Raw genomic sequence first — 22,134 nt, 5'->3', positions numbered from 1 at the left:
TCAAATTGCCACCCGTTACAACCAAGGTAGGCAGAAGAGCATCTCTGAACGCACAGTGCGTCGAACTTTGAGGCAGATGGGCTACAGCAGCAGAAGACCACACTGGGTACCACTCCTCTCAGCTAAGAACAGGCATCTGATGGCTACTTTCAGCAGGATAATGCGCCATGTCATAAAGCTCGAATCACCTCAGATTGGTTTCTTGAACATGACAATGAGTTCACTGTACTCAAATGGCCTCCTCAGTCACCAGATCTCAATCCAATAGAGCATCTTTGGGATGTGGTGGAACGGGAGATTCGCATCAGGGATGTGCAGCCGAAAAATCTGCGCCAACTGTGTGATGCCATCATGTCAATATGGTCCAAAATCTCTGAGGAATGCTTCCAGCACCTTGTTGAATCTCTGCCACGAAGAATTGAGGCAGTTCTGAAGGCAAAAGGGGGTCCAACCCGTTACTAGCATGGTGTACCTAATAAAGTGGCCAGTGAGTGTATATATATATATATATATATATATATATATATATATATATATATATATATATATATATATATATATATATATATATCTCTATCACAGAACTATCGGGAGATGAAAGGTTGGGGGTCACATCCAGATCCTAAAAGGTGGCGTTGGCCCAAAGGCCCCATAGGAGAAGACTAGTACTAAAAATTCAAGATTTTACACCAGGGCTCGGGCGTTTCAAGTCTTTGTACGTCACATTACAATATTTTTTTAGGTCTTTTTTCCGACTAATGTGGTCATACAGTAACGATATAGGTCAGGGCTTTCTGATGTGGCTCCACGAAGATCCTGAAAAATAAACTCGGTAGGCCGTGATACCCTAAAAACAACCATTTATTCTAAAAATAATATTTTCTCACCACCTCAATGTGTGTCCCTCGGGTTCTCTGCCCAATTTCACTCATGTGCCTCGTGATGAACGAGCAGTTCCCAAAAAGCAGGTGTATTTTTTTTCCCCCCTTTCTAATAGAATTATAGACACAGGAAATTGGCTACTCCATCAGCTCGCTTGTTGAACAGTACTTTTTGATTATGACAGTAGTTTGGAAAGCTAGAGAACATGAATCACGGCTCGTAGAGTCTACGCTTCGCCCCCGACAACCCCCTCGCTGTATTTTATATAGCTCATTTCTGCAGTATTAGCTGTCATTTTTCTTCTCCCGTCAGCAGAACAGACGTCTCATTTGTCTATTATTGTAAGGCGCTCCTCTTGTCTGTGACTTTCCCCAAACATTGGCAGAGGACTGCTCTTAGCCTCCCTCGGAGGGACTGCAACCTGTAATTTTAATAACGTAGCCACCGCGTCCAGGCATACCAAGGTGATGTGTATTTATTGCGCACCAATGAACACAAATTAAGGCGATGTCAGCAACCACCCTGTGTTGACAGCGGGTTGGGAAGCAATCTCCGCAGTGTATGGTTTCTATCCTGGGAATGACTTGCACATGTTTGTATTGGGATGGCTTTCACGTATAGAAATGGCTTGGCTTAAGGGCTACACATACTTACATCATCAGCCAGGGCTGTAGCGCTGTGGATAATGGGCTGGGGGTTCTCTTTCTCGTAGTAGTGCAACTTTTCATGTATCTGGGGGAAAAGAGAAGAAAACAGAAAGAAAGTTATTCACAAAGTTTTATACTAAAAAGTGATTGTTTGACTCAGAGTTTATCTGAATTTCCAAACCAAGTAAGTAGCTAGTACAGAACTTCCATTACATTAAAGGGGTTGTCCACAAACCCCTCTCAATCCTTATACACTGCGCTCCAAATTATTATGCAAAATTGGTGCTAAATGTCATAAAAGATGTCATTTTTTTGGTTTTTCAAATAAACTCATTGATGGGATTGTGTCTCACGGCGCTTTGGAGCACTGAAATCAATCTCAAACACCTGGAATAATTAGTTTACCTAGGGAGCCCAATTAAAGAAAAACTACTTAAAGGGAACCTGACAGGTGATACATGGTGCCAAAGGATCTCTCTTCTGCTGAAAATCATGAAAGAGTGCATTGCCTTGGAGGTATGAAAACATTAGATATTTCGCAAAAACTTAAGTGTGATCATAGTACCGTGAAGAGACTTGTGACTGATACAGAGCACACATGGGTACAGATAAAGGCATAATGAGGAAGGTTTCTGCCAGAAAAATTCATCGGATTAAGAGATCAGCTGCTAAAATACCGTTAAAAAGCAGCAAAGAGGTATTTGAAGCTGTTGTTGCCTCTGGAGTCTCATGAACCTCAAGGTGTAGGATCCTCCAGAGGCCTGCAGTTCTGCATAAACATACTTTTCTGTCACCCCTAAACAAGGCTTACAGGCAGATACGGTTGTAGTGGGCCAAGACATGAAGACTAATTTTAAAACAGTCTTGTTTACTGAGGAGTGCCATGCAACCCTGGATAGTCTAGGTGGATGGAGTAGTAGATGGACACCACTTTCCAATCACACTGCGACATCAACAAGTAGGTGGGGGGAGTCATGTTTTGGGCCGGAATCGTGGGAAAAGAGCTTGGAGGCCATTTAGGGTCCTTTAAGGTGAGAAAATGAACTTGACAAAGCATATAGTTTATGATTGACCACTTTCTTCCATGGCGCAAATAGAAAAGTGCCATCCATGGCAAAATCATCGTCATGATGGAAAGAATATCCAAGTCACTGGCTGCTATGGATATAAAAGGAGAGAAAATCATGCAGTGTCCACCATCCTCCCTTGACCTAAAACCGGAGGTGGTGAGACAGCAGCAGCTTTTTTTTTTTTTTTTTAAGTAACAAATAACCCCAAGGTCCCAAGGTTATGTTCACACAAATGCCTTTTTTTCTGCCATTTTTTATGCAAATTAAAGTTTTTTTCGTTTTTTGTTTTTTTTTCTTTACAGTACCAGCAAAAGCTGTCAGATTTCAGAAATCTCATGCACACGCTTGCTTTTATTTTTCTTGACTGAACTGGAAAACAGATGCTTTTTCAAAAAATTCAGCATTTTTGCAATGTTTTTTTCACCCATAGAAAGCAATAAGAGCAAAAAAGGAGCAAAACACAGTAAAAAAAACCCAAAACATTGCCATCAGTCTTTGTACTGTTGCAAAAATAGCAGGTACAGCAGGATGTGAAACCCATTGATTTTTAGATAGGTCCACCAGGGTCTTCTCCACCTTGATTGTATCAAGCCATTGGGTTGCTGGTCTTCCTCTTCACCTTGTTCCTTCTATTCTTCCAACCATGATGTCCTTCTCCAGTGATTGCTCTCTTGGCATAATGGTATCCAATGTTGGCAAGTTGTAGGTTGGTGATCCATGCTTTGAGCGACATCTCTGGCTTGATTTGTTTCAAAATTGATTTATTTGTTGTTCTTTCCATCCATGGTATTGATAAAAATTCTTCTCCATCGCCACATTTCGAAGGCGTCAATTTCTTCTCTGTCTTCTTTCTTTATTGTCCAGGTTTCGCACCCATATGTTACTACAGAAAAGTCCAAACTATGTACGATCTGAGAAAAGAATCAGACATTGAAACTCCAACTTCCGACTGATCCTTCAGTCCCTCATCATCATCTGTTGGGAATGCGCCAATACACAATGGTCCCGATCAAATTGTGGGATTTGGACAACTTTTATTCAAGGTGTATGGGAGAATTAAGGAATTGCGATGTCATTATCACGATGTGTCCAAAAGAGGCCGATTGTGATCATCTCTGCAAGGGAAGATGTGGGGGCTGAATCAGTGGGGTCAGAGTATTATTTTTTACAGTTGTGGCCTAAAGTATTGACATCCCTGCAATTTTGTCAGATAATACCCAGTTTCTTCCTGAAAATGATTGCAAACACAAATTCTTTGGTATTATCTTCATTTAATTTGTCTTAAATGAAAAAAACACAAAAGAGAATGAAGCAAAAAGCAAAACATTGATCATTTCACATAAAACTCCAAAATAACTGCGACCAACCGCTTCCGGTAACCATCAAAGAGTTTCTTACAAAGCTCTGCTGGAATTTTAGACCATTCTTCTTTGGCAAACTGCTCCAGGTCCCTGATATTTGAAGGGTGCCTTCTCCAAACTGCCATTTTTAGATCTCTCCACAGGTGTTCTATGGGATTCAGGTCTGGACTCATTGCTGGCCACCTTAGAAGTCTCCATTGCTTTCTCTCAAACCATTTTCTAGTGTTTTTTGAAGTGTGCTTTGGGTCATTGTCCTGCTGGAAGATCCATGACCTCTGAGGGAGACCCAGCTTTCTCACACTGGGCCCTACATTATGCTGCAAAATTTGTTGGTAGTCTTCAGACTTCATAATGCCATGCACACGGTCAAGCAGTCCAGTGCCAGAGGCAGCAAAGCAGCCCCAAAACATCAGGGAACCTCCGCCATGTTTGACTGTAGAGACCGTGTTTTTTTCTTGGAATGCCTCTTTTTTTCTCCTGTAAACTCTATGTTGATGCCTTTGCCCAAAAAGCTCTACTTTTGTCTCATCTGACCAGAGAACATTCTTCCAAAACGTTTTAGGCTTTTTCAGGTAAGTTTTGGCAAACTCCAGCCTGGCTTTTTTATGTCTCGGGGTAAGAAGTGGGGTCTTCCTGGGTCTCCTACCATACAGTCCCTTTTCATTCAGACGCCGACGGATAGTACAGGTTGACACTGTTGTACCCTCGGACTGCAGGGCAGCTTGAACTTGTTTGGATGTTAGTCGAGGTTCTTTATCCAACATCCGCACAATCTTGCGTTGAAATCTCTTGTCAATTTTTCTTTTCCGTCCACATCTAGGGAGGTTAGCCACAGTGCCATGGGCTTTAAACTTCTTGATGACACTGCGCACGGTAGACACAGGAACATTCAGGTCTTTGGAGATGGACTTGTAGCCTTGAGATTGCTCATGCTTCCTCACGATTTGGTTTCTCAAGTCCTCAGACAGTTCTTTGGTCTTCTTTCTTTTCTCCATGCTCAATGTGGTACACACAAGGACACAGGACAGAGGTTGAGTCAACTTTAATCCATGTCAACTGGCTGCAAGTGTGATTTAGTTATTGCCAACACCTGTTAGGTGCCACAGGTAAGTTACAGCTGCTGTTAATTACACAAATTAGAGAAGCATCTCATGATTTTTCGAACAGTGCCAATACTTTTGTCCACCCTCTTTTTTATGTTTGGTGTGGAATTATATCCAATTTGGCTTTAGGACAATTCTTTTTGTGCTTTTTCATTTAAGACAAATTAAATGAAGATAATAATACCAAAGAATTTGTGTTTGCAATCATTTTCAGGAAGAAACTGAGTATTATCTGACAGAATTGCAGGGGTGTCAATACTTTTGGCCACAACTGTATATGGTTAATACAACACAATCAGAATAGTTCTCAGACCACAAAGTCCTGCGGGCCATTAGATCTGTAATAATCGCCATGCACGGAAGCTCAGTTACAATGTAGAATCCAAACTCTCCAAGAATCCACATAAAACACGGGGACTGAACGGGGGGGGGGGGGGGGGGGGAAAGTGAATTTCCATTCCCTGTAAACCGTCTACGTTTATAGAAGTGTTTGAGATGTGATTTGGGATATCGCAGCCCTACCTTCCACAGACCCAAGTCACCTGGTAGGACCCTGCTATGGGAAATGTACCAAGACCCATTTGTCATTACTGTCTGCTGAAGTGTTACATATGAAGTCAGGTGGAAAAAATGTGCGCAATGCAGATTAAGCCGTAGAATAACAGGGAATATGAGCGCGTTCTGTGCCGTGCCACCATATTGCAAAAGTAATTATTTCCAATGGCTTGTCTGAAACTACAACACTTTATGGTTCTACCTTTGCAGAGAGATTACCACCTTACCTAGTAAATGTGCCATTATTTCATTTCCATTTTTTCGCTTTGGCTACTAGAATCGTTTCTGTATTTGAACTGAATTTTGTTGAACCTGGGAGGTATTCATATTATTATAAAGAAAGACCTGCGGGCAGACAGCGATGTCACTGTGAACTATCGCACGCCACCGAATCATCCATTACTCCATTGCCAAGCAGTCAAGAAGAGTCCGGAGTAGAGAAAAAGGACAGAAAACAATGGCGCTAAAGGCTGCATCCAAACAGCACCTGCCGAAAATCCTCTGCGCCAAAAATACGCTGCAGATTTAAAAGCGCATTTCCTCTGCAATGTGTAAATGAGATTTCTTACTTGCATAACAAATGTAACAGCGGAAAATCTGCTACATACATCTTATGGGAGCGGCGTACCGTCAGACTAAAGCAACACAACAATTTGCTGCACAAAAACAGAAGCTAGATGGAATTGCTCCATTTTTGCTTTGTACAAGTCTTGATCCATCCCCCCCAATAAATGCATTTACGAGATGTTATAGTATGGAGCAAGTTTTCTCTGGGCATCACAACCGTCTATGGGTCGTGACTGGTATTTTAGCTGAACTAAAATTAACAGGGCCGAGTTGTAATACCACACACAACCTGCGAATAGATGGGGCGCTGTTTGGGGGGAAAAAAAGCTATGGTTACACTAATCTTCATGCTCTCCACTAGTACTGTATAGTTAAGTGATAATTCAGCCTTAAAGATGTCCATACTACTTGGATAGCCGCTGGCGGAACACTCAGAAAAGGGTGAATGTGTTCTTAAAGGGAGTCTTGTCAGCAGGCTTGTGCCAATATAATCTGAGAGCAGCATAATATAGGGGCAGAGGCCCTGATTACAGTAATGTGTCACTTGATAGTGTTTTATCAGCAGGAGATTATCGCTGGAGGACTAGGAGTCACATGCTAGACAATCAGGCTAATCTGTACATAGACAACGCAAAAATACTAATACAAAAACATTAATAATTATACCAATTATATCAATTATGTTTATTAATGCGAAAAAAAGGTTAAAAACGACATATAACAGATATATATTAAAAATGGAAGTAGTCAAGAGGAGCAAAACGTTGCAAAAAAAAAAAAAAAATAGATTGTGAATAACCAATATAATGCAGAAATTAAATGAAAATGGCAAAATATCAGGAAAGGAGATGCACTAAATAATATTAACCCCTTTACCCCCAAGGGTTGTTTGCATGTTAATGACCGGGCCAATTTTTACAATTCTGACCACTGTCCTTTTCTGAGGTAATAACCCTGGAACGCTTCATCGGATCCCGGTGATTCTGACACTGTTTTCTCGTGGTGACATGTTGTACTTCATGGTAAAAGTTCTTTGATATGACTTGGGTTTATTAGTGAAAAAAACGCAAATTTGTCAAAAATTTCGCAATTTTTATGTCCTTAAATCACAGAGCTATGGCACACAAAAAACTTAAGTAACATTTCCAACATGTTTACTTTACATCAGCACAATTTTGGAACCACATTTTTTTATGTTAGGAAGTTATAAGGGTTAAAAGTTGACCAGCGATTTCTCATTTGTACAACAAAATTTACACCACCATTTTTTTTTTTAGGGACCACCTCACATTTGAGTCACTTTGAGGGGTCTATATGATAGAAAATACCCAAAAGTGACACCATTCTAAAAACTGCACCCCTGAAGGTGCTCAAAACCACATTCAAGAAGTTTATTAACCCTTCAGGTGCTTCACAGGAATTTAAAAAAAAAAACATTTAACTTTTTTTCACAAAAAAATTTACTTCAGATCCAATTTGTTTTTATTTTATAGGAGACATTGGACCCCAAGAGCAGTTGTACAATTTGTCCTGAGTAGACTGATACCCCATATGTGGAGGTAAACCACTGTTTGGGCGCATGGCAGAGCTTGGAAGGGAAGGAGCGCCGTTAGACTTTTCAATGCAAAACTGGCTGGAATTGAGATAGGACTCCATGTCGCGTTTGGAGAGCCCCTGATGTGCCTAAACAGTGGAAACCCCCCAATACTAACTCCAACCTCAACACACCCCTAACACTAATCCCAACCCTAACCATAATCCCAACCGTAACCATAATCCTAACTTTAGCGCCAACCATAACTTTAGCCCCAACCCTAATGGGAAAATGGAAATACATACTTTTTTTTATTTTATAATTTTTCCCTAACTAAGGGGGTGATAACGGGGGGTTTTTGATTTACTATATATGGTGGGTTTTTATGTTTGGTAGCTGTCACACGCTAAAAGACGCTTTTTTTTTTGCAAAAAATAGTTTTTGCATCACCACATTTTGAGAGCTATAATTTTTCCATATTTTGGCCCACAGAGTCCATGTGAGGTCTTGTTTTTTGCGGGACGAGTTGACATTTTTATTGGTACCATTTTCAGGCACATGACATTTTTTGATCACTTTTTATTCTGATTTTTGGTAGGCAAAATGAACAAAAAACAGCAATTCATGAATTTCTTTTGGGGGGTGTGTTTACACCGTTCTGCGTGTGGTAAAATTGATAAAGCGGTTTTATTCTTCGGGTCATTACGATGACAGCGATACCTCACTTTTTTTTTTTGTTTTGGCACTTTTATACAATAAAAACTTTTATATAAAAAATAATTATTTTTGCATCGCTTTATTCTGAGAGCTATAACTTTTTTATTTTTCCGGTGATGGAGCTGTATGGCGGCTCGTTTTTTGCAGGACAAGAGGTATCATGGTTATTTATATCCATCTTTTTGGTCGCGTGTTATTCCACTTTTTGCTCGGCGGTATGATGATAAAGCATTGGGTTTTTTTTGCATTTTTTCATGGTGTTCACTAAAGGGGTTAACTAGTGGGACAGTTTTATAGGTCGGGTCACTACTTTTATAGGTCGTGTACTTTTGTTTAGATTTTTTTATTTAAATATTTATTTATTGATGGAATAAATATTGATTTTTTATTATTTTTACAATTATATATACTTTTTTTTATTTCATTCTTACTTTTAGGCTATGTGAACACAGAGCGGAAATCCTGCGGTAACTGCCGAGGGAAAATCGCATTTTAAATTCCCGTGATTTTCCCGCGGAAAAACTAGCGATTTGCTAGCGTTCTCCAAGCGATCTATAGCATTGCTTGGAGAACTGATTGACAGGTTGGTCACACTCGTCAAACAGTGTTTGACGAGTGTGACCAACTTTTTACTATTGAGGCTGCCTATGCGGCATCAGTAGTAAAAAGATCTAATGTTAAAAATAATTTAAAAAAAAAAAAAATCGGGTTATATTCACCTTCTGGCATCCCGCGCAGCCTTCCCGAGCCTCCACGATGCTTCCGTTCCCAGTAATGCCTTGCGAGACCTTTGATGACGTCGCAGTCTCGCGATACTGTAGCGATCTCGTGAGGAATAGGGACCGCTACAATATCGCGAGACCACGACGTCAAAGGTCTCTCAAGGCATTACTGGGAACGGAAGCATCGCTGAGGCCCGGGGAAGGCTGCGCGGGACGCTGGAAGGTGAATATAACCCGATTTTTTATTCTATTTTTTACAGGGATATGGTACCCACAGTCTGGAGGGGAGTCTCCTCTCCTCCACCCCCTGGGTACCATCCACAGGTGTTCTGCTTATTTTTCGCATGGTGGGCACAGCCACATACGGAAAGTAAGCAGAACAATGCATTTCTATGTGAGCGGAATCCCCACGATTCCGCAAAATTAATGAGCATGCTGCGGATTCTTCCGCAATGCGATTCCGCCACAGGAAAATACGCAGCATTAGCACAGCATTGCGGAATCCCATAGGAATGCATGGGATGCTTTTTTTTGCGTTTTCGCAGCAAAAACGTGCGTTAAAAACAGCCGCGAAAAAAACCGCGAGGTGTGCACGCAGCCTTACACTTTGCCCACTATGGGAAACTCATTTTGTGGAGGCTGATTGCTTCTATAGCATGCAGATCTGAAAAATCAGACATCAGAAGACTGAGAGGAGACTTAATAGATGTCTATAAACATCTCAAGGGCTGTCACATTGTAGAAGGATCAACTTTATTCTCATTTGCACAAGGAAAGACTAGAAGCAATGGGATGAAACTGAATGGGAGGAGACACAGATTAGATATTAGAAATAACTTTTTGACAGTTAGAGTGATCACTGAGTGGAACAGGCTGCCACGAGAAGTGGTGAGTTCTCCTTCAATGGAAGTCTTCAAACAGAGGCTGGACAGACATCTGTCTGGGATGGTTTATTGACTCCTGCTTTGAGCAGGGGGTTGGACCAGATGGCCCAGGAGGTCCCTTCCAACTCTACCATTCTATGATTCTATGATTATGTCAACATAACAGACACAGCATAGAAAACAGTGCACCTACATAGGTTATGGCCTCAACTTGCATTATGCTCATTGATCAACTTATCTACCATAAATATTTTTGTAGATGGGTATTTTCCAAATGAGGCTTCACAAAAGATTTACAAATACTGTATAATAAATGATACTTATGAGTTTTACAATAGAAAGTTACAACCGGAGTTTCCTGCACCTTCCTTCAGGTATAGATAGAGAAACATGGTGGGTGGTAACATCAGACGCCTCCTCTATGATTAAAAGATGAATGAACCAAGTTGCTGATGATTGCACAAACTCTTTGGCCGCCAACTTGTTGTACGACCATAGGTGCTTGGCTTGCTTATCTTCTGCGCCTAAAAAAAGGGTCTCAGTGAATAAAACACCGTGTGATGGAATCCTGAAGAGACGCTGGTGGCCAGTAAGGTCTCATTAAAGGTCTGGAAGAACAAGGTTTATTACTAAAAATCCAAGATGAAGATGACAGCATTCTGTTAAAGTGATTACAATAGCAAAAAAACTTGCCAGGAAACCCTTTAATAACACCGTAGACAGCGGCCATAGAAGGATTCAAAAGCGAACACTTCATTTTCCTATCAGTTCTACGCAACGGTAAAGTAATTGGGTATTAGTGCCGGTCCGTGATGCTGCTAGACAGCATCTGAACACTTTCTGGCATTTAATAATTCTTAAAATAGCAAGGAGAAGAAAAAAAATGAAATTGCAAACTTGGAAGAAAGATAGATCCACCAGACTGAGTGCTGAAACGAATTCAACGCATTGGATGAAAATACATCATAAATTATTCAAGTGGGAGCTGGATACAGAATCCAGGCTATAAACAAAATCTTGGAGCTTCTTACTAAATCTTTTCAGAATTACCAGAATTTAGGCTTTTATTTCAGTACCTTAAAGTGCACCTTTTTTTCTACATAAATAGAGATGAAAAATCGCACTCCTCGACTTACTAGAATTATTATTATTATTTATTGTTATAGCGCCATTTATTCCATGGCGCTTTACATGTGAGGGGGGTATACATAAAAACAAGTACAATAATCTTAAACAGTACAAGTCATAACTGGTACAGGAGGAGAGAGGACCCTGCCCGCGAGGGCTCACAATCTTCAAGGGATGGGTGATAATACAGTAGGCGAGGGTAGAGCTGGTCGTGCAGCGGTTTGGTCGATCGGTGGTTACTGCAGGTTATAGGCTTGTCGGAAGAGGTAGGTCTTCAGGCTCTTTTTGAAGGTTTCGATGGTAGGTGAGAGTCTGATATGTTGTGGTAGAGAGTTCCAGAGTAGGGGTGATGCGCGAGAGAAATCTTGTATGCGATTGTGGGAAGAGGAGATAAAAGGGGAGTAGAGAAGGAGATCTTGTGAGGATCGGAGGTTGCGTGCAGGAAAGTACCGGGAGACGAGGTCACAGATGTATGGAGGAGACAAGTTGTGGATGGCTTTGTATGTCATGGTTAGGGTTTTGTAATGGAGTCTCTGGGCAATTGGGAGCCAGTGAAGGGATTGACAGAGGGGAGAAGCTGGGGAATAGCGGGGGGACAGGTGGATTAGTCGGGCAGCAGAGTTTAGAATAGATTGGAGGGGTGCGAGAGTGTTTGAGGGGAGGCCGCAGAGCATGAGGTTGCAGTAGTCAAGGCGAGAGATGATGAGGGCATGGACTAGGGTTTTTGCAGATTCTTGGGTAAGGAATGAACGGATGCGTGAAATATTTTTGAGTTGAAGTCGGCAGGAAGTGGAAAGGGTTTGGATATGTGGTTTGAAGGAATCAAGTATTATCTCTAAGTGCACAGCTAACCTGCGCCTTTAGGAAAGTGAGCAGAATCGTGACCCTGTGTGTGCAGACAAGCGAGTGTGTGGTCCAATGTTTGCGGGCAAGTGAGCGCTAACGTGATCCTGTGTGCCCGGACAAGCGAGTATACAACATGTGATCCTATTTATGCATACAAGTGAGCATGAAAGAGATCCTGTGTGCGTACAAGTGATAGTGATCCTGTGTGTGCGTACAAGACAGTATGAATGTGATCTAATAAGTGCATAATAAAAAGTGTAAATGTGATCCTGCATGTGTGCGTTTAAGTGAATGCAAATGTAATCCTACTATATGTGTGCGGACAAGTGAGCGCAAATGTGACAGAGCAAGTGAAAATGTGACCCTGCCAAGTCAGTCTCACAGTGACTTAGTGTCCATTAATGTAAATGTGACCCTGTGTGTCTAAGAAATTAAGTGTAAGGCTGAATTCTCATGTCCGTGTTTTCGTGGCCATGTACAGACCACCAGCTTCACACATGCCTACAAGGCTCTCGGAAAATACGGCCCACCCATTAACCAACAAACATGTGAATTCTGCCTTTAATGTGACCATGAGTGTGCGGAAAAGGGATCATAAATGTAACTGTCGCTGCACAAATGAGTGCAAATATTATCTAATCCAGGGAATAGGGGAAACGTGACACTGTGTCCGGACCAGTGAACCGTAGGACACTACTATTTGGTAATTTTTAAGCACTACTATTATAATATCATTATAATAATTATTAGGCGCTTTTATTATTTGGTCTCACTTTTTCTCCCACCTTTCTGTAAGGACTGCAATTGGTATGAATATAGTTTATTTTTTACTGAACTTTTAGCTTCTTGGTTTCTTCTGTATTTATATTTAATAACTTCAATGCTGTACAGTTTTTTTTCTCAAATGTACATTTTCAATAAAAAATTATTTTTCCTTTCGTGCAGATGGGTAACTGGAGCACTTATATTGAGAAGCAGCACAAAAAGCACTTGGTCCAGATTTATATTTATTGCAAATTTAGAGGATGACATTTCCAAACATGAAGGATAAAGTAGTGCAATCAAGATATGTCTGCTTGGTCAAACTGCCCTGAAGGAAAGCCGGGCCGATGTGTGAACGTCACTCGCAGAACAACAGTGCAGGGGTGTGCGCCGAACTTTGCAAAGGTGAATCTTCAGGATGTAAATGTAGACGCGCGGACAGGAGTCTGGACGCGCGGACAGGAGTCTGCACACGTGCATGCAGTGTGTAATCTATTAAATCTCATGTTCACATGGGACCCATTTGCTGCTGTATTTTTTGCATTGGTCCAGCATTGAGTCTTAGCAGCTTCTACTGCTATTGTCTGCAGTGCTGACGTCACGCCGATAGGGCTGCAGCCAATCAGTAGGCTCAGCAGCTGTGCCGTCCACTCAGGCAGAGTTGCCGAGCTCAGTGATTGACTGCTGTGCTGCTGACCATTAGAGCTGAACCCATTCTTGACCCCGCAAGAAAACACTAAAGAAATGAGTAACCCTCACAGTCACCCACTATTTCTAGTAAAAAGAGAATAGAATTTTCTTCTACTTGTCATCATGGCTGAGAAGAGCTCATGATGTATGAAATACGTCACTTGGCCCATAAGTAACGTAATTGATCCAACAATGATAACATTTGTTTTGCTTCTCGATGGAATAAAAAATATTCCTGTGCCGGACACTTAATGCTGAAACCAAAGCCGAAAACGAAAAGACGTGTTTAATTGATTTTACTTTACCATAGAATAATACAAGAAAATATAAAAAGAGGAGGGAAAACCTTTCATGGGTCAAGTGAGGCATCCTTTTGTATGTTATTTTTTAGCCTATTTAGGAATATTTTCGGGTAGGGTATATAGGGTAGGGCACAGAGCCATGGCTATGGCATAATTTGTGTCTGGGAAATTTAGTTTAGTTTGTTAATGTTTCTCGTTTTATAGGAAAAGCGTATAAAGCTTAGGTTTACTTAATGATGCTAGGATTAGAAAATGGTGGCTGCTTCTTCTATAAAGTATACTACACATGTCCAGGGGTTGTTTCAAGTATTGCTTCTCAGTTTCATTAAAAAAAAATAAAGGTAAGTTGCAATTTCACATGCAGGGGCCATTTTTGAAAAAAAGTCATATTTCTTTCTAATAGGCTATGTGCACATGGTGCGGATTCACCCGCATTTTTTTCCGCGCGGATTTTGCACAATCCACAGGTAAAAAGACCTGCGGTTTACCTGCGGTTCTGCCCTGCGGTTTCTCATCTCCACAATGGAGGAGATGGCAAACCGCAGCGGAATCCGCAGAAAAGAATGACATGTCAATTCTTTCTGCGGATTTGAAACCGCAGGCAAAACCGCGCTGAAAAATCCGCACCGTCTGCACAGCGGTTTCATTTTTCCATAGGCTAGAATGGTACTGTACATCACCTGCAGTTCTGCTGCGGATCCGCAGGGCCAAATCCGCTGCGGATCCGCAGCAGAATCCGCATCGTGTGAACATAGCCTAAGACAAGAACAGAATGAGTCAATTTTGTTGCTAAACTTGGGACTGCTGCATCTAACAACTAGCAAACCATAAAGGTATCAGAAACAAATTTAGCACACCCCTGACTATACCCCAAAATCAAACCCTTGAATTATTAGACTCCTAAATTATCAGACCCTAAAAACAAAAGCTATCATACTAAGCCATCAGATCCCAGACTGTTAACCAGACTACAGACCATTCAGATCTCAGTTCAAACCTTTCACGTCATCAGATCCCACTACAGACCCTTACATCATCAGATCTCACTACATACCCTTACATCAGATGCTAATACATATCCATACAACATCAGATCCCATTACAGACCCTTACATCATCAGATCTCACTACATACCCTTACATCAGATGCTAATACATATCCATACAACATCAGATCCCATTACAGACCCTTACATCATCAGATCCCACTTCAGACCCTTACATCAGATCCCACTACCGACCCTTACATCAGATCCCACTACCGACCCTTACATCAAATCCCACTACAGACCCTTACATCATCAGATCCCATTACAGACCCTTACAACATCAGATCCCACTTCAGACCCTTACATCAGATCCCACTACCGACCCTTACATCAAATCCCACTACAGACCCTTACATTATCAGATCCCACTACATACCCTTACATTATGAAATCCCACTACATACCCTTACATCAGATCCCAATACATACCATTACAACATCAGATCCCACTACATATCCTTACAACATCAGATCCCACTTCAGACGCTTACATCAGATCCCGCTACAGACCTTTACATCAGATCCCACTCAAGACCCTTACTTTAACAGACCCCTCTACAGACCCTTATATCAACAGATCCCACTTCACACCCTTATGTCATCAGATCCCACTTCAGACCCTTATGCCATCAGATCCCAGTCCAGACTCTTATGTCATTAGATCCCACTACAGACCCTTACAACATCAGATCCCACTATAGACACTTATCACATCAGAACTTACTCCACATCCTTGCACTGTCAGATCATTGTGTCTTCAGATCCCACCCAAGATCCTTACATTATCAGACAGCTACCGTACTTTAGGGTTCTGACCTGGGTCTAATAATTTTGGTTTCCCTTAATTCTCACACTAAGTAATAAAAATAAAAAATGAGGCCTCAATAAACAAACTTTTCTCTTCGTCCTCTTGGATGTACGGCCAAACACACAACATCCTGATACGGTCTAGCTTTAAGACCTTGTGTACTGGGCCGGTTGGCCGGGGCCCCATAGCAAAATACTAAGGTTTCTATAATAGCAATTGTGCCGGAGGATGTGACACAACATTTGAGAATGCCTTATACTGAGAACAGTTCAGGGGCTTATTCAGTTTGATGATTTGCGTATGTTATATTGCATCACATCATTATGGAGTATATGGTTATATTATTCGGGAGGTGCTCGTTCTGTCTAGTGTTGGCATCCACTATGAATAATTCAAAGGTCAACTAAAAATTTTACACAGAACAAAGCGATCAAATTTGAGTATTACAGGGGGTCTGATCGTTGGGACCCCTCACCGATCTCCAAGATAGGGCTCTGGATTGGGTACAACAGCTGTGCATGTGCTTCACCACTCCATTCATTGTGCACGGGACTGCCGGGAACAAAACAAACAAAAAAAAAAAAAAGATCGCTGTTCCATGGATCAGACTCCAGACCGATCACCTGTTCTGTTGATAACTTGCAATGTTGAGAATAACCCTGTCAAGGGAATCTGTCACCAGGTTTTTGACGTAGATGCAGAGACCCTGATTTCATCCAATTACTGGGCTACTTGCTGCAGTTTTGATTAAAACCTGTTTTATCGGCTGCAGATGTAGCAATTATCTGAATGCTGAGCTCTGTAACCCTGATTGGATGCTGTCTCTGTACACTGTGCATAGGCAGAAAGCGACCTATCAGTGGTGGGAGCAGGGTTAAACAGAGCCAATGAAAATGAAGGACTAAAGGGCAGTAGGTTTACTAATCCTCTAGTGATGATCTCATGCTGATGTAACTGTGATTTTATCAAAACTACAGCAAGCAGCCCAGTAAGTGACACATCGCTGGCATCAGGATCTCTGTTTCTACATTATGCTGCTCTCAGATTTACAAAAAATAAACTCCCCTTTTCTCTGGCCCCAGTACAGCCTTATATGCAGCATAAATGTTCCTAGATATAAGGACCGTCACTAAAAGAGGACAATACATCCCTTCTGACAGGCCTTTTCTAGGACTTGTTATTCCCATAACAAAAACTGTGAAGCATCTTTTATTTTATTTTTTTTTTAAGTTTTTGCTGCGATTATCCTCTGCTATTCCTATGGGAAATGTATGAACCAATTTAGTAACAGGTGATATTAATTGGAGAGGGACTGGGGGGTCCCTACACACACCGATACTAACCAATCATCGATGAGATTGCGGAGGGAAAGCGCCACTTCGACAAACCAATGGTAGTACCGAGCTATCATAGATTTCCAGTAGGATTGATAGAGGAACAGTACAATGTAAAAATGCTGAGAATATGTGTTGCCATTTTATTGAAAATACACAATTATTAAAACAGAAATGCCAGGAGAGACGACAACTCCTCGTAAAGGAAGAAAGCGAAATACGCCAACACACGGGACCATCACTGCTCACACTTCTGCTTCCGGTTAGTGAAATTACAAGCTACAATTTTATTGCAGTTCTGTGGAACTGAAGATTATCAGTTGAAAATAACACCATTGTGTACACACAAAATCTGTCACCTAATCTGAAAGAAACATGATATAGCGACAAAGACCCCGATTCCAGCGATGCATCACTTACTGGAATGCTTATAGTTTTGATAAAATCACAGTTTTAGCAGCACTAGATCATGATTAGAGGACTAGTAAACCGGCTGTCCTCCGTACTCATGAGCTCTGTATAACCCCACCCAAGAATAGACTGACTGCTTTCTGCTTATGCACAGTGTACACAGACAGCAGCCAAATCAGTGATGTGGGCGGGGTTATACGGAGCTCAGCATTCAGAGAACTGCTAAAGCTGCAGCAGAGAAAACAGGAATTGTATCAAAACTACGGCAAGCAGCCCAGTAAAAGACACGTTGCTGGAATCAGGTTCTCTGCTGCTGCATCATACTGCTCTCAGATGATGGAACAAAAATTGGTAACAGATAATGCAAAAAAACCTATGGCTAGGGGATAATTTGAGGATCACTAAGGATCCAACCACAGGGACACTCCCCGATCTTAAGATTGGGGCTCTGGAACCCTGGTGTCTAGAATGCAGCACAGATCTACATGCCCCACCTCGGCACCAATCATTGTTTATGGGACTACTGGAGGAAGCAGAGAACAGCACTCCGCTACTTACAGACGTCCCATTGACAATGGATGGAGCAGACGACGAGCACCTACACTCCATTCAAAACACCTATTCTCAGGGTTTCAGAGCCCCATTTTCGGCATAGTTGGGGATCCCAGTGGGTGATCCTCAGCAATCTGATATATATCCTCTATCAAATAGAAAGGATATAACTTGAGAATTTGTGAAAACCTCTTCAAATACTAATTATATATTATATTTTTATTTAAAAAAAAACAAAATTTGCTTTTATGAAAATCCGTCACAAATCAAAAACATAGTATAAAAGATTTTCTATAAATATTGTACATATCCTAAAAGGTTTGACCACATTACGGGCTTCAACATCACAACGACCACTCATAGGGATTTGGGTGACCCCCAATCGTGGTCCAAGGGTGCAGGCCAAGGGTGGGAGTAAGGGGTGCGGGCCAAGGGTGCAAGTAAGGGGTGCGGGCCAAGGGTGCGGGCCAAGGGTGGGAGAAAGGGGTGCGGGCCAAGGGTGGGAGTAAGGGGTGCGGGCCAAGGGTGGGAGTAAGGGGTGCGGGCCAAGGGTGGGAGTAAGGGGTGCGGGCCAAGGGTGGGAGTAAGGGGTGCGGGCCAAGGGTGGGAGTAAGGGGTGCGGGCCAAGGGTGGGAGTAAGGGGTGCGGGCCAAGGGTGCGAGTAAGGGATGCGGGCCAAGGGTGCGAGTAAGGGGTGCGGGCCAAGGGTGCGAGTAAGGGGTGCGGGCCAAGGGTGCGAGTAAAGGGTGCGGGCCAAGGGTGCGGGCCAAGGGTGCGGGCCAAGGGTGCGAGCAAAGGGTGCGAGCAAAGGGTGCGAGCAAAGGGTGCGAGTAAAGGGTGCGAGTAAAGGGTGCGAGTAAAGGGTGCGAGTAAAGGGTGCGGGCCAAGGGTGCGGGCCAAGGGTGCGGGCCAAGGGTGCGGGCCAAGGGTGCGGGCCAAGGGTGCGGGCCAAGGGTGCGGGCCAAGGGTGCGGGCCAAGGGTGCGGGCCAAGGGTGCGGGCCAAGGGTGCGGGCCAAGGGTGCGGGTAAAGGGTGCGAGTAAAGGGTGCGGGCCAAGGGTGCGAGTAAAGGGTGCGGGCCAAGGGTGCGAGTTAAGGGTGCGGGCCAAGGGTGCGAGTTAAGGGTGCGGGCCAAGGGGGCGAGTAAAGGGTGCGGGCCAAGGGGGCGAGTAAAGGGTGCGGGCCAAGGGCGCGAGTAAAGGGTGCGGGCCAAGGGCGCGAGTAAAGGGTGCGGGCCAAGGGCGCGGATGTGTGCTCTCGTGAATGTGGCTTCTATCTATACTGAAGTGGTGATGAAAACTTCAGATTACTTTTTTTTTTATATATATATATATATATATATATATATATATATATATATATATATATATATATATATATATATTGAAGGTCAACACCTTCATTTTAAAAATGTAACATAAAAACTAGGATTTTAAAGCAAACATCTAGATTTTCACAGCACGTGAAGTCTAGAAGGGAAATAAGGTAATTTGATCAGCAAGAATGAAAAGATGGCAACAAGAAGGTGAAATATCAGTAACGGGGCTTGCGGTGGGTTATAACACAAGGTGTACTTATTTTTGAGATGGTCAAATATAGGTGTTGGTGTAAAGGAGTATAAACAGGTTGGTTTGTTTTAATGTAGCGCCACCTGGTGTACGTTACATGGAACAATCACACCCATCATGCTGCCATTATTCTACAAACATTGCTCGGTGTTTAATACCAAGTTGCATTCTACTACGGCGCGGCTGCCTCTGCGAGTGATCACCTCTAGTAATATCGGCGCAGAGGTTACATGTGTGGCCAGTGACGTACGGCCGTCTGCTTTACAATAAACCTGTACATGCTGCGTAATCACTACCAGACACCGTGGAGCTCGCAGAAGAGGTGAAATCCAACTACACCACATAACTTGTTCAGCCTTTTGTTTTTACACAGGGGGGTCATTCAATCACTCAATTATTCCTAAATGTTCTCCCCATAGTTTCATGGCTCTCTTCCAGTTATTCTTCTTTCCTGGTAAAAAAAAAAAAAAAAAGAAAAATCCAATGTATCCAGAATAGGCAAATTAAAAATATCTATTTTATTACTACTTCATTAAAAAAGATCCAATGAGCATCTTGATCATTGATGCACATTTTTTCTTTAAATGAAGTATTAATAAAAACATATAAATATTAATTTCCCTGTGCTGGATACAATGGATTCTTTTGTCGTATTAACTAAGCGCCGAAGCCAAAGGTGTGGTCCGAGAGGGAAATTCCAATTTTGGACAAGGGTGAGTCAATGCAAACTTTTTTTTATCCCTATTTTTATTCCCGTTTCCTCCCACACTCCGAAAGCAATCCGATCGAAAGTGGCTTGTGAGTATCCTAGAGACTAATGCCAGCCCTTACATATTACCCCTGATCAAACATACATATATATATATATACACACACACACATACATACACATATACATACACACACACAAAGTATATATTATATTCTAATTAGAATAATTATTTCATTTTTCTCATGATGTCTGAATGAGCCCTTACAGCGCAGAAATAATATTTTTTGGGGTTTTGTCTTAAACATTGATGTTTTTTCATCAAACTTTTCAAGATGCAGATTGTTCATGAATCTTGTGCAAAATTTTTAAAAAAAGCCCTTTTTTTTACTTTAACATTCTTAGCGACTATTGAAAAGTCACGCGTTCCGTTAAAATTATGAACGTTGGCGGTAAAATTTCAAAGAACTGGAGTGCAGTTGTGTAACGTTTCAAAGGTAATCAGACAAAAACATCTGGAAACTCCAAACACCGTCTACAATGGGGAACATATTAACAAAAAAAAAAAGGAAACAACACGAGCACATCTAAAGTAGACTATTAAAAAAGGTTCAAATTAAGGTGAAAATGAAAATCAGGTGAAAAACACCAAAAAGTAGACAAAAAAAAAAAGTGGATATGCAATAATAAATAGGGACCAACAGGTTTACCCTGTAGAAATCACGTGCAACATCACATGCTTGGATAAGGTGTTATCTGAGTATGCTCGAGTGCTAACAGTGTCCTCTGCGTGCTCGAATAATATGTTCAAGTCCCCGCGGCTGTCCCTGAATATTGTAGGCGTCAAACAGCCGCGGCGATTTGAATATAATATTCGAGCACGCCGAAGACACTCTTAACACAATATCCGCGCACATACGCTCAATAGTGTGAATCTAGCTTAAAGGGGTTGTCCACTACTAGGGCAACCCTTCTCATCCTGAATAATCCTTCTGATCCGGATCACTTCTAGGCAACTCCTATAGTCATATTGCACTTCCAAAGATGAGGCGCACTGTGATGCTCCCTGCACACCATGGTCTCAACAATGGCTAATGATACCTAATGTGGTCACCTTTGCACTGAAGATAATTAGAGATGATTTAAAACTTTCTAACTTTTAGACTATACAGAGCCTCAAAATGCCCCAGATTAGTCAGAGTGATGCTTATAGACAGGGCAGGCTCCAGGTTTTTGTGGGCCCCTGGCGAAAGGGTCTCAGTAGGCCCTTTTAACACGTACCACAATTCATGATGCACAGATACGGTAACGAAATATAGGTATAGTACAATGCCAAAGATATCACTTACTTCTTACATTACATGAGTGATCTCTATTGTAATGCTCCATACAGGCTAATGGGCCCCATATAATGCTCCAAGCAGGATAATGGGCCCCATATAGTGATCCAAACAGGATAATGGGCCCCATATAATGCTCCAAACAGGATAATGGGCCCCATATAATGCTCCATACTGGATAATGGACCCCATATAATGCTCCATACTGGATAATGGACCCCATATAATGCTCCATACTGGATAATGGACCCCATATAATGCTCCAAACAGGATAATGGCCCCCATATAATGCTCCAAACAGGATAATGGGCCCCATATAATGCCCCATAGAGAACAATGGGCTCATCTCCCCTGCTGGGCTCATTCTCATCTCCACTGGGCTCATTCTCATCTCCGCTGGGCTTATTTCTCCCCCCCGGCTCACTCTCATCTCCCCCGCTGGGCTCATTTCCCCCCCAGCTCACTCTCATCTCCACCGCTGGGCTCATCACCCCCCCCCCCCCCCCGACTCAATCATCTCCCCCGCTGGGCTCATTCCCCCCCTTGCTCACTCATCTCCCCCGGGTGCTGGGCTCATTCCCATTGGGCCCCCCC

At 42.3% G+C, this 22,134-nt stretch overlaps 1 protein-coding gene across 6 annotated transcripts in view; it reads right to left on the bottom strand.

The window, feature by feature from the left end:
- Positions 1-22,134, bottom strand: part of MPP7 (MAGUK p55 scaffold protein 7) — a 434,998-nt gene that overhangs the window by 182,833 nt on the left and 230,031 nt on the right. For all 6 annotated transcript variants that reach the window (XM_073581723.1, XM_073581726.1, XM_073581725.1 and 3 more), the window contains one exon: positions 1,537-1,614. In XM_073581723.1, the coding sequence (XP_073437824.1) occupies positions 1,537-1,614 (78 nt within the window). The remainder of the gene's footprint in view (positions 1-1,536; positions 1,615-22,134) is intronic.

Source organism: Dendrobates tinctorius, unplaced genomic scaffold (genome assembly GCF_039654945.1).
Source record: "Dendrobates tinctorius isolate UK_male_01 unplaced genomic scaffold, ASM3965494v1 ptg000070l, whole genome shotgun sequence".
NCBI classification, from domain to species: domain Eukaryota; kingdom Metazoa; phylum Chordata; class Amphibia; order Anura; family Dendrobatidae; genus Dendrobates; species Dendrobates tinctorius.
The sequence above is the reverse complement of the archived record's forward strand: the minus strand, read 5'-3'. Positions and strand labels throughout refer to the sequence as shown.